At 44.3% G+C, this 14,074-nt stretch overlaps 1 protein-coding gene across 1 annotated transcript; it reads left to right on the top strand.

Annotated features, from left to right (window-relative positions):
- The first annotated feature begins 2,528 nt into the window (after positions 1–2,528).
- Positions 2,529–6,966, top strand: LOC119162084 (ubiquitin-conjugating enzyme E2 D4). The gene is made up of 2 exons (XM_037414562.2): positions 2,529–2,831; positions 6,510–6,966. Exons 1-2 carry the CDS (start codon positions 2,610–2,612, stop codon positions 6,759–6,761), a joined length of 474 nt encoding a protein of 157 aa, XP_037270459.2. The 5' UTR covers positions 2,529–2,609; the 3' UTR covers positions 6,762–6,966.
- Positions 6,967–14,074: the final 7,108 nt, after the last annotated feature.

Raw genomic sequence — 14,074 nt, 5'->3', positions numbered from 1 at the left:
TTTAGAAAACTTTCCCTTCTTGAAGACTCATCAAAAATCATGATACCCAATTCAGATTTTTCGCACCTGCACTTCACATGGAATAATAAATGGTGTCCCACGCGTAAATTGGAAGTCTTGATAACAAAATTACGTTGCCGTGTACCACCTCTTAATTTCTACTTAAACAGGTCTGGTCTGGTGCCCTCTCCTATGTGCTCAAGCTGTAACGAACCTGAACATATCGACCATTTTCTTATCACATGTCACCGATTCAAAAATAAAAAAAAACTGCTTCAAAATTTTATTCCGAAAATTATGAATATGACCTAATACTCGCAATATTTTGTCTTTTGGGGCCACTTCATTGGGACACAGCGACAGGAACATCTGCGGAGCTCTTTGCGAATTCATATATAACACAAGAAGATTACCTTGCTGAGTCAGCGATCAGCTCTCGAATTTTACTAGCCACACTACCACTTATTATTTAGCTGATACACTGCAATCATTGAACTTTCAGGAGAATTTCTTATAACGATTCCACCTCAGATATTCAACAAATTCTATTATTTCTTCCCCCCCCCCTTTTTTTCTTTTTTTTCACATTGCGCCAAAATATATTTCACAGTCAAAACACAGTATTCATATTCCCCTAGTCTAGAAAACCTAAAGGTATTGACTTGCATTATTCAACGGCTTCTTGGCCAATCCCCCTTAGTGGGTGAGAGCCACAAAAGAAAGGAACAAGCAAGCAAGCAAGCAACCTTGCGCAGGTGTATTCAGAAAAGTTCAGATACCTTTTTGGATTTCTGATTTCATTGTGTCACATTTGGCAGCAAAGTTGATTCATGTTATTTTTATAGAACGCTAGAGCCGAAAGGGTTAAACATTTTTCTTTGTCCAGTCGACAGTTTGTTCATACACTACACACCTTTTGATTATGTCACAGTCACATGGATCACGCCAGCTCGACTCTACGTCCCCGCTTCATGCTGCGAACGTTGGGGCGTTGGTCTCCTAAATACAATTCAGTATGCCACATTAACTTTTGTTCTTTCAAAACCTAACAAATTACGCAAACAATTTTCTTAAAAGAACATGCTTGAAACCAGGACCGTACGTCGCAGGTGCAAAATGTGTCCTTGTTCAACGAAGATTCAACTTACAAAGCGCGGTTGATGAGCATAATTTTTACAGTACCGCCTGTGGTATATACGGTCCTCTACAAATATTTACGTCTTAATACATTCGCTTCTTATTAAAGATGATAGGCCTTCTTGGGGACCTTCGACGCAAAAATTTTGGTCTGTCTGTCTGTCTGTCTGTCTGTCTGTCTGTCTGTCTGTCTGTCTGTCTGTCTGTCTGTCTGTCTGTCTGTCTGTTGGTCGGTCGGTCGGTCAGTCGGTCGGTCTGTCTGTCTGTCTACCTGTCTGTCCACCGGTCTGTCTACCTGTCTGTACATTTGTCTGTTTGTCCACCCTTAATATTACACTAAACGGCACGAAAGTGACCAAACGTTACTCCAAACGGCCGACCCTATCCGCAGCGCCCACCGATATTGCTCAAGGTTCAGCGTTCATGTTTCTCAGTTTTTCGAAAAACTCTTTTTAGCATTTAGGGGCAGTCCAAACTGGAGAACCCCAGATACCTGTTTAATAATTTGGGGCATGCCCCGCCCTGGTGATGTAGTGCCTAAGGTACTCGGCTGCTGACCTACTGGTCGTGGGATCTTATCCGGGCTGCGACGGCTGCATCTCCGATGGAGGCGGAAATGTGGTAGGCCCATGTGCTCAGATTTGGGTGCACGTTAAAGAACCCCAGGTGGTTGAAATTTCCGTCGCCCTCTACTACGGTGTCTCTCATAATCATATGGGGGTTTAGGGACGTTAAGCCCCACATATAAATTAGTATTTTAGGGCATGGATATCTCGAACAAAGTGCTGGTTAGGATTTATGCCAAGTGGAGCTAACCTTACTATTTAGTAAACGACTTCAAGTTTATGTTAAAGATAAACGGCTATTTTTCGGGCTAGTTGGTTGAATTTTGTGTTAAAAGGGTTTGCAGCGCAAGCACGAAAGTCCTGGAAGTAAAGCGTACGGAAGGAGAAGGACGGTAGGCTTCAAGCTTATAACTGCAGAGTGTTCCCCCACTGCCATATAAAGAAACACTGTTATTCTTGTGTGGTTAACTATACCTGTATAATGCTCTCTCTCGCTCAGACAATTCACACATTTTTCCCAGTGAACAGAGCTCCCTACAACGGGCAAGTAGAAGAAAAAATAAAAGAAGAAAAATAGAGCCACGATATTGAACTGCTTAGAAACGCTGATAAATGCTTATCTGCAGAATGAAAACCATTCGGTGTAATATTAAATTACACTTGGTTGCCTTAGTTATCCCCAAAAACTTTTTTTGAATTCCCTCGCTATTCGGGCAAAATAAATTGCGGAGTATTTTTTCCGTGTTTTCTGTTTCTCCGATGATAAAGAGGCTCATACGCGCCTGGAGCCATCGTGCCAACAGGGCTCGCCAGAGGTGACGACGAAGTAGCACGGACTGCACCCGGCACGTGCCGCCGCTCGCAGCCCGAATCGTCCAGCAGGGCAGGTTCTCGAATTGCTGCAGCATGGCCACCGGTGGTCGTTTGCCCGCGCTGGAGCGCATCTCCAAGGAGTTCATAGACATCGACCGAGCTCCACCTGCCAACTGCAAGGCGGCTCCGGTGAACCCCAGTGACATGTTCAAGTGGGAGGCCACCATCCAGGGTCCGAGGGGAAGTGCGTTCGAAGATGGCACCTTCAAGCTTGACATCACGGTCCCGGCCGACTATCCATTTCGGCCACCTCAGGTGACAGTTACTTACTCTAACTGCTTGAGTAACCGCTATCAAGGTCTCTAGCTTTTTTTACCAGGGCCTATCACAAGTTTGTAATTGGTGTTAGGCGCCGTCGACATACTGAGGTGGTCGTATAGGCGTCACAGCATGCGGTCTCTATCGAGCCCAAAGCTCTCCACCGCCAGTTATCGTCATGTGACTGCCGGCACAGCAGCTGCAAAGCTGCCTCTGAGCAGAGCGCGTCGGGAAGACGGCTCCTTGCCGACGCACTGTGCACGTCGGCAGCATTGCAGCTGCTGTGTGGAAAGCGCGTCAGTATGTCGATGGACGCCTACCACCATTTACAAACATGACATAAGTCTATAACACGCGCATTGAGTAGAACAGTTTAAAAAAACAGAAACGTGGGATAGGATGCTGAGGACACTGCGTGGGTCTTTTCCCACCTTCTTTTGTCGCTCTGTGAGCTGGTGTTGCCTATGCGGTTCTTAGCGATGCCATAACACACGACCATGATGCAACCGTTTGGCTCTTATTTGGCGGTTACATTTTAAGCACTCAGCACTTTAGAGACTCGCCTTCTCATTCATGTGTAGAACTCGTGTGGTGGCTACACGCGAATAATTAACTGGCCAGTGCAGGCTTAAAGCTAAGCTGTTTATTCTCAAGGCTGGTTTGTTATAAAAGAAGTAGTTCTAAAATAATGTAGATGGTTTTTTACGCGTGCAGGGTGTTTCTCATAAATGAAACCTATTACTTTTGAAAAAAAGGACTATAACTGAATGAAACCATCATTACGTGGCACTCATTACAGTATCTTTTTATTGTGCCTTATAAGTTTATAAACGAGGATAAATTATGGAAATTATTCTTTTTAATGCTAAGTGTGTTTTTTTTTCATTTAGAGGGCATTTCAGAACAACTGATTCTATTGCTTGTAGCAACATACATTTTCCGTGCTGATTCAAGTTTTCCGACATTTAAAGAAAGCATGCGACATATGAAATAGGACCACGTGATTGCACTCATGCGCTGAATCACTGCAGCGCTCTGATTTGAGCTCCAACCGAAGCAAGCGGTGCCATGAGACAGTCAACCTATCGCTAATCAGTGACATTTGCGCTTTCTTGCCGTTGGCACCTGTTATAAATACTGATGGACCGACAAGCCGAGAGCCAAGGCCACTCATTTCGTCATAGTCCGCCCAATGGTTGTTTTGCTTGAAGTACGTTTGAGAGCGCTGCAGTACGGTAGTACACGAGCAATGTCACGTGGTTTTATTTCCTACATCGCGGGCGTTGTTTCTTGATCCAAGTTAACTAATTAAGCACAGGACAAAATCATCCCAACGAGCACCGCACGATAGAGAAGCACATGCACTTTATTTTGCGGTGGTTAAGTAACTTTTGTTTAATATGACGGTGTTTTATTCTCGGGTCCACCGAGAATCCGTGATGTATTTACGTCACCCATATGACGTTGTAAAACATTTACCAACAGATTGCAATCAAAAAACGAGAAGGAAAGGTTCCGGAGTGGTGGGTTGAGCCAGCGGCCTCACGTTCCTCAGCATCCGGCGCTAACCATTACATTACAGAGCGACCCTTCTCTAACTTGGTGCTGAACTTCCCGAGCTATGGCGGTCCTGACAGCTCAGAAACTTAAGCTTGTTTTAGTAATCAGTAGCGAGACGACACGACGGGCGGCTGTTGGGATCACTTGCTCTAAAGGCCGTTGGGCCGCCCTAATTCGCACGTCGCTATGCACGCGCCTCCACATGGCGTGGTATAGATGTTTTCTAGCGTTGTGGCTCACTCGCGCGCGCGCTTATCTCGGGATTCAGGTGCTTCGTACTTCTTGTGCTTCTAAGACAGTCTGCTTTGAAGGTATAGTAGTTAGAGAGAACGTGGACCTCATTTCACTCGCTGCCATGTTCACGAAAGGAATTCGATGCACACACATGATGCGACTGTTGTGGCAGTTGCTTGTTCGCGCTCGTCATGTGTGTGCTCATTTCGTGCGTGCGCTCTACTTGGTGTGTGCCTCAAGTTTCGAGTTGCTTGCCATTCTTCGCGTGACATTGCAATTTGTTACTGCAGCATTCATTTCATAACCCGTGTGGTGAAACGATGCACAAGGAATGATCAACTACATCTGCGATGAAACGTTTCACTTCCGTGTTATCATAATCATCATCAGCCTGACTACATCCACTGCATGACAAAGGCCTCCCCCATGATAAACCAGTCAACTCCGTCCTGTGCTTGCTGCTGCCACTTTATAGGCGCAATCTTCTTAATCTCATCTGCCCACCTAACTTTCTGTCTCCCCCTAACCCGCTTGTCTTCTCTAAGAATTAAGTTACCCTTAATAACCAGTGGTTATCCTGTCTACGTGCTCCATGCCCGTTCATTTCCTCTTCTTGATTTCAGCTATGACATCCTTAACCCCCGTTTGTTCTCTAATCTCTGTTAACTTCTTGTCTCTTGCTGCGTTGTCCTCAAATTAAGCTGAACCCTCTTTGTAAGTCTCCGGGTTTCTGCTCCGTAGCTAAGTACCAGCAAGATACAGCTGTTATATACCTTCCTCTTGAGGTATAGTGGCAATCTACCTGTCAATATTTGAGAGTGCTCTCCAAATATGCTTCACCCCATTCCTACTCTTCTAGTTACTTCAATCTTGAGATTCAGCTCCGTGGTTATTAGCTGTCCTGAGACATATTCTTTTACAACTTCAAGGGCGCTATTACCTATCTCAAAGCATTGCTCTCTTCCGAGGTGGTTGTACATTACTTTCTCTTTCTGCAGATCTTGTTAAGACTCTCCTTTCTGCTCTCCTTGTCTAACTCCGTAATCATGAGTTCCAATTTGTACCCTGAGTTTCTCATCAACGCAATGTGATCAGCGAAGCGCAGGTTACTATGGTGCTTCCCATTAAATCTTATCCCTAACTCTTCCCAATATAGAAGCAGCGATGGCGTAGTGGTTAGGGTGTCAACCTCGCGTGCAAGACGTGGTTCCAATCCTGGTGCTGTGCAGTTTCCAACCACATTTAAAAATATCTGCGCCATGATGGAATGGAATCAAGAATCTAGGGGTGCGGCCTTAAAGGTGACCACCGCCTGTAACGCACTCCCTCACCAGAGAAAGATTGGCCACACTTACCGGTACAGTATCTGGCCACTACCTCCCACATGCACACGTCAATTTCGTGTTATACCGATTTTTAAAAAGTGAGTTCAACCACGTTTTTTAAATACTTGGTCCTAGTTACGTGATACTAATCAGGCTGTCATTCACTTGATTAGTATATGTGCTATACCTGAATGATGCCGGCGTATGTAAATATTTTTTTGCTGGTTCAAAGTGATAACGAGTAAAATGTTGCTTCGACGGTCACATACAAACGTGCACTTTAGCTCTCCCAGGGATTTTTGTGTGACGTAAGCAAGTAGCATATATTTGAGAGCATTACACATTTTCATGGTTTCTCATGGTGCGTAATAAACGGTACTGCAATCTGCCTTGATGTCTAAGCGCTAGTACTTCACCGAAGTTTTCGATGCTCGCTTTCTTTTAAGGTCGATTCTTTTTTCAATTGAAGATTAGATTTGCACGTTACGCCAACTTCGGCGTTTTCGTCCTTATTTTTTCTCGAGAACTTTCGTTTTGTGCTTATTCTGCATTGCAGGTCAAGTTCAAAAGCAAGATCAACCACCCCAACATCGATTGGGACGGCAGCATTTGCCTCAACATGCTCACATCGATTTGGACTCTCGCTCAGTCCATTTCCAAGCTTCTCACTGCCATTTGCTGGCTGATGAGCAACCCGAGCGTCACCGACCCCCGCGCGACCAACGGGGCCTCTGGCTACCAGAAGAATCGGGGCCACTGCAAGAACACGGCGCGTGAGTGGACCAAGAAGCACAGCTTCAGGAAATGACCACTGCTATCCACACGAGCCATGCCAGCTGCAGCACGCAAACTCCTGTCATGCTGCCTAGCTTGAGGACACTTCAGCTTAAAACACATTCAGATGTCCAAAAAGCTTCCACAGTGGGCATGTGCTGTTCTTTTTTTTAAATTTTTTTTCTTGTACGTGGATAGCCCCAAATGTGCATTTTCAAGCTAATAAAACAAAGGTCCACTTTCGCGCGCGGCTAACTTTGACACCTTATTCATTGCTGATGTCGCAGTTGTGTGCAAAGCAATCTGCTTTCAAGATGAGAATTTTCGCTCCTTCGTATACAGCGTGATTAGTTAAGACCTCGCTTCGCGGAAATTCCGACGTCAGCGTCGGTTTTGTTGTGAGTGAAAAAACATCTTGTCTATGACCGAAAAATCGAAATGTGCAAATGGAAAGTGGGCGACTTTTAAGCGTGGCCTTTAGGAGTTAGTTGAACGCGATAGCTTTATCCTGTTCCTTGTGCGTACTGAGTACAAAATGACTTGCGTCAGTGCAGGTTTCGCATTCGGCTGCATTTTGTGTAATGAGTAGCAGCTTGGTAACGAGCTAGTAAGCAGTGCATATAACATCTTATATATGCAAATATTCAAAATGAAACAAATCAAAATATACATATTTCATATAGAGAACCCAGGAACAGTACGAAAATAATTAAGTGTTGTAGGAAAAGTTTCCATTCACATTGACAAAGAAAATCGGAATCAAGGTGCTGCTTCATTGGTCTTGCCATGCGGTGAAGCATTGCATGGTCTTACAGAGAAAGCTGTTATGAGATCACAATACGGGTCACGCGCAGCGCCGTAGTTGTCCGCAACCGCCGCCGCCGGTGTCTGTAACTACTGCTGCACAAAATAATGAAGGAAACTCAAATGAAAAGCACCAAATACTTGTGGTGTCATAGTCAGATTCGAACCCTGGTCCACTGCGTGCCAGTGAGGCATGCCAGTGCTTGTGATTCGTACACAAATTTTTTTTAAGCAGGCTTCATCTCAGAAAAAAGATTGCGTTAATATGAGCAATAAGGTGTTTTAGAACGGCAAAAAAAAAAAACGGCGTCACATAATGCGAATAGCGTGAGGAGTGGGTCGTCCATTACTCCAACACATTACAAAAGCTTGATCTTCATCACCTGTGGCACATACCCACTTCAGGCGCAATTCTTCATCGTCGTCAGCTACTGAATGAATCACAAAATTCGTTACAGATGTTTAGCGGATACCACCCGTCTCCGAAAAATGGCGAAGAGTAGCATACTAAATGCCGGCCTAATATGCTGAAATTATGAATATTTTGGCCTAGTGAATACCTAGCAATGGTGCTTCTAGCATTTACACAAAGATTGTTAGAAAAGCATATGAAAGGCCTTTGCTGTGACTGTGCTGTGCTTCCGCGCAGGCCACAAGGTTTTTTTTTTGTGACACAAGTGAACTCGTACAAATTTCTCAGTAAATTTTTGTTTTTGTTTACGTTGAGAGCCTGAATGTGTTCAAGTATAGTATGAATTCTCGTGGTGTGAATAATCCTTCTGTACATAATATGTCTAATGCACTTCGCTATTTTGTCTAGCGTCAACTCTCTCTATGAGCCACCTCACTTCGCATTAGTTGGCGTCCAATATATGCATCCAATCATATTTCTCTGCATTTCGCACCCTGTAATAAAAAAAAACTATCGCACGCAGTTCTGAAACGTTTGATCTGCTTCGCCCTCCAAGCCGAGATGTCCTCTGGTGGCCTTCTTGTTATGAGAATAAGCTCTGCAGCCAGCGCCAGCACATCGCACGCTATAGCTACGTATGGACCTCGCACGTAACCACAGTGCCCAAACGTCAGCAGCTACACACTTGCTGCTGAGGAGGCAACTTGAGGTACACGCTTGCTGCAGAAGAGACAACTTGAGGCCGTAAATAAAACAAACTCATGAATGGCTGCATATGTGTCAGGCTGACGCATAACATCGTCGCCATCAAACTTGAAGCGAAGGTGCTGTCATCATCGGACTCTTTAGGCTCGTCTTCACTCAATTCAGATGCGGTTGCAAGACAGTTTGGAGTGGCCCGATTTTTTTTTTTTTTTTGCAGCGCAAATGCGCACTCATACGCGCGTGACCACGGCTACGTAAGAGCCACTAGTAAAACTAGTCGCGGCTCTCTGTCTGATACAACAATAGAAGCGAAACCAAAGCAGCTGGAAACTGACTGAGAAGTTCACCTCCACTCTTTAGACACACGGAAGACCTTCGGAAATACTTTTTGTAGAATAAATTTTCCCTGACTCCTAGCAAGAGCTCACGGATGACTAGCTGGCATAAATTTCTGGCAAATATTACTGCTCTACACTGTCATATTGCGAAGCTAGAACCTTAGCTTGACAGTTGACTTGCAAAAGTGCTTTTGATTAGAGAACTTTGATGTTACTGTAGCAAAATCACGACACGCACAGACTTCTGTCAAGTTTGCCTGTAAGGTGCATTCCAATTTGCACGCACATTGGTTTGCGCAAAGGTCCGCTAAAAAACTATGCTGCCGAAACCGTCAAATTGAAAATTATCCTGAATGTTCAGTGGCTGAAATAGGCAATAGAAAGTTCTGGGTGCACGAAAAACGTATTCAACATTCCCAAATTGACGATGTAAGCGTCAATCACCGGTGATCGATTTGACCAGGCATGGTAGCAAAAGTGTTAAGAGAAAAGGTGCAGTAACGTGATTGCCTTTCGTAGTGAATGACCCACTTTGAACAATGAATTCATGATAATCGCATGTTATGACGCCAGATTGTAATAACCGCTTGTACCACGCTTTATTACGGTGATATTACATATTGCCTAGTGAAGCATGCATTCAGGACGCGTGTATTTATAAAGCATGTGTCTTACTTTCGCTTGCATTTCCAAGCAGAGAAAGTTATTTTCACTGTAGTCCCAAACAGTCGTGTGACTCTGTGGTAGAATCCTTGCTTGCCCCGAAAACAACCTGGTGTCGAACCTCACTCAGAACCACAAGTTTTATTGACAATTATATTTGCATCTTTCTCGATGGTTCGGTCATGCGCAAGATGATGATTTTTCACTCACATCCGCCGACCCCAGTGCCGACACCGACCCCAGCATTTTTGCGAAAGGAAATCTTTAACGCTATCTGTTAATAAAAAAAACGGCAGATCCCACCTTGGGAATCGATGTTATTCGAAGCAAGCGGAGGGAAGGTTCTTTTGTTGTAATTTTATAATTGAAAAAAACGTTATCAAATGGCGCAAAAGATATGTACAAATGTAGGCACAGACGTTTGTTGAATAGTTGTATATGTTTTCTACAGCCAGTTGTTTACATTTGCGTGAAGATGCCAGCAGTAACATGAGTAATACCAGCACCAGAAGCAGTAAGCTGATTGGTAGCGCTCGTGCTTGCGAGCTTGTAGCCCTGGATAGTGGTACATAAACCAACTTCTATTGGAAGGCTCCCAACTACTAACAACGTCGACGTTAACCAGACGTGACTCGCTACTATAGGAGTACATGTGTAAAGTATGTTTGGCAGAACTGCTACCACAGTTGATGTTTCATCAACATTATAAGCTTGCATTAGTGTATTTTTCCCCAGCAGTTTCAACACCAGAAGTGGTTTCGTGGTAGAAGACTGGATTGCTACGCGGTATGTTGGCTTCGAACCCTGCTGTGACCCTGAAAATCATAGTTTGCATTTGTCGAGTCAACGCTTCTGATGCCAGTTTTTCTTACCGCTCTCGCATTTACATTACCCACGTCTGTTTTCGCCGTTCCTGGGCAAGTATAAACTGTATCACCCATGGAAAATACCTGCAGGCCTTTGCCCGCAATATATAGATATATGCTACAGGATTTTAGAGAGAAAAGTTTCACGACGTACGCGGCAGAATTTTTATATTATTCATGTCATGACCTGCATACATATTCATGAAACCTTCTCACCTATCTATAACAATTTATATCTACCCCAAGTGTAGAAAGCAACGAGGAGCACCCAGACGTAAGCGACCAGATAGACAGACAGATACGTTGATAGAAACGCTCAAAGTACTAGCAGTTCGCTAGGAAATGTTTCACTAATAATCATCAAACTCTTTGGCTCAAGTCAGAATGAAACTCAAACTGTTTGCGTGGCCTACAGATTTTTTAGCAGACACCAACATTTTCACTGCAACAACTGTCATCAGAACACAACTAGGGCCGTTTTCGGCACCGTTTAGTTGTCCGCCGCTGGCTGTGTCCGAAACCGCTATAGCACAAAATGAGAAAAGTTCAACGTAATAAGCAAAAATATCCAGTGTAGAACTGCGTATGAACGTGGGTCCGCAACTGTGGGAGCCCAGTGTTCTATTATAGAGACCCAACTGCATGTGCTCAGAACACTTTCACAAAAAGAGCTTATATCGGCGTAAAGTTGGAAAGGGACCACGTTGACATGTAAGAAAGAAGTGCAAACTTAAGGGCTCACTTTTCTTTGTTAGACGCAATAATAGTGCGAACTAACAATGATGCCGAGGGAAGTATAAGAGGTGGTGTTAAAAGTAACTTTATTGTAAATGTGAAGAAAGTGGACGAAAAAAGAACTTTCCGCCGGCAGGCACCGAGCCTGTAACTTTCGAATAACGCGTTCGATACTCTACCAGCGGGCTACGACGGCGGTCATCGCTTCATCTACTTTATAGAGTGTATATGAGAATTTAAGCGCAGAAGCGTCAGTCAGCGCCGCCAGCCATTACGACGAGTGTCAAACCCATATTTTTGCAGTGAAAGCTCTTATGAGATCAAGACAAGGGTCAGATCTGGTGGTTTCGCCACCGCTGCCGGTGTCTGTGACCACTATCACACGAATAACAGCAAAAACTAACCAAATAAAAACCCCGAGGACAAAATGAGAATAAAACCGGGTCTTGTGCGTGACAGGCGAACACTATACCGTAGAGCTGCGCTGGTGCCGAAAGCTCCGTTGCGAACAGGCTTCATGTCGCGCGAAGAATCACGTTAACATGCATAAGAAAACGTTTTAGAACAATATACAGTGACAACAAGGCATCACACAACGGGAATTGCATAAATATTAGGTCGTTCAATGCTCAAACCCACTGCAAACGCCTCAGGCTTTCTTCTTAATCGTCGTCGGCCACATAATCAAGAAAGCTCATGCAATGCCGTACAAATGTGTAGCGGATACAACACGTATCCAAAGAATGAAAAATAGTGGCCTTGTGGACACTTCCCACTACGCAAATGTTTAATGAATTTTGGCATAGAGGCTACTATGCATATGTACCTGTCCTTGTTTTTTCAAGAATGTTTGAAAAGGCTTTAAATGGCTGCTCTTCCAGTGTTGGCTCTGCATGTGCTCCGTGTTCCGCGCCTACGTGGAGTTTTTTGTTCTTCGTTTTTGTTTTTTTTCGACATGTCAGCGACTGGTAGCATGAGATCTTAAGAGCTGGGAGTTTACCAATAATACCTCGCATACTACCTGAAGGCTTCAAGCCTGCCAGACTGAGACCCTCGCTATAGATTAAAGAAAGAAGCGTAAATTTAATGGCACGATTTTCTCCGATGAACAATAATAAAGGAGCCTTCCGACGCATCAAAGCCTCGATGCTGACCTCATCAACTTGTAGTGGCGCTCGCCAGAACTACTGCAAGGGGAAATTACGATGAACGGCGCAGACCTGCGATTCGGTAAATGCAACGTTAGATGTAACCGTGGCATTGCATAAGACTAGTGAATATTATCATTTTTTATTTCTTTAGCATGGCTTTTCACAATTCGGAAGGGACTAAAGCTCTACGACTTTTTGAGCTTGAAAACTGCAAAGCCGGCAAAAGAATACGCTGAATGCCACGGCCCTGCAGGAGGAAACGCGCCGGGGATGACCGCGTGCGCCGTTGTTTCGAAAATGTAAAGGAGGAAATGTAAGAGCGTTTATATACAGACGCCGTCGCAACAAGAAAGATCAGCAAAACTACCAAACGTTATGGAAGCATTCGCGAGATACCTCGTTTCGTACGTGCAGTTCACTCTTCAAGCATCAAATTTTAACCATCGCAATGGCGTCTTCAATACGTTGGAAGTAACAGGCAATATGGGGTGCAAGCTTCTTGTACATAAGAGTTCTCGTTTAATTTCAGTGAAGGGTCATCATATACGTTACAGGATGAAACGTGGTGAGGTACCGCGCGAAAATCGAGTTAAAGGTAGGCAGGCAGTTTATTGTATTTTAAAAATATATAGATTGATTGATTGCTAAATGGGGTTTATCATCCCAAAACCACCATATGATTGAGAGACGCCGCAGAGGAGGGCTCCGGAAATTTCGACTACCTGGGGTTTTTTGACGTACATCGAAATCGGAGCACACGTGCCTACAACATTTCCGCCTCCATCGTAAATGCAACCGCCGCAGCTGGGATTCGATCGCGCGACCTGCGGGTCAGCAGCCGAGTACCTTAGCCACTAGACCACCGCGGCGGGTCTTAAAACTCAGAGGCTGAATAACTTTGAACTGCGTGCTCCTATCACTGCCACTCTTTCTTCACAAATAAACAGTTAGAGTTTACCGGGCTTAGCGGGATATCCAGCTTATGGTGATAGCAGCATCGAAGTGCACAAGCGTAGTAACGTACATGACCCATACCGTTCACCATACGCACGCTATTTTTTCAGAGTTAACGTTACCGTGTCAGCTGGGTCTATGTAGGGTACGTAAGCATGGTGGCGCTTTTGGACTCCCGCTGCGAAGTAGTTTTGGCGTTGTTGTTGAAAGATTAACTTCGTTCACAGCAAACGACTGTTTAAAATGGCTTCGATTGCCCCCAGTTAGCTTCGATGACCAAGTATTATTGATAAGTTAGCTTAATTTTTCAGATAGCTTCCCATTTTGAACGTCTGTCAGCCAAACTGGACGAGCGATGTAAACAAATCGGTAGAATAAATGTTTTCACGTTTTGTGCATGGTTCATATTTATTTGCTTTTATTATTACTAAAATAAACTTGTAAAGTTCCTTCGAACAGCGACACATGCAAACATTCCTGCTTTCTGTTGCTTTTCATTGTTCTTCAACTTCTTAGCCATCCAAAATGTGGCCCAATATCCCAGCTAGGGCCCGTAAAAAACGTAAATGCAATCCCGTTAAACTAGAAGGCGCCGTTGGAAACTAACGCTTGTGAAATGGTAACTGTACTCCCTTAAACCACGCTATCACGCTAACGGTAAACTATATTTCTCTAATATCTTTAGCCTTCAGTCGACGGAACTCGCAAGTTAAACACGT

This window comes from Rhipicephalus microplus, chromosome X (genome assembly GCF_043290135.1).
Source record: "Rhipicephalus microplus isolate Deutch F79 chromosome X, USDA_Rmic, whole genome shotgun sequence".
In the NCBI taxonomy this organism is placed as follows: Eukaryota; Metazoa; Arthropoda; class Arachnida; order Ixodida; family Ixodidae; genus Rhipicephalus; species Rhipicephalus microplus.
Note: the sequence above shows the minus strand (reverse complement) of the source record. Positions and strands in the feature narration are given on the sequence as shown.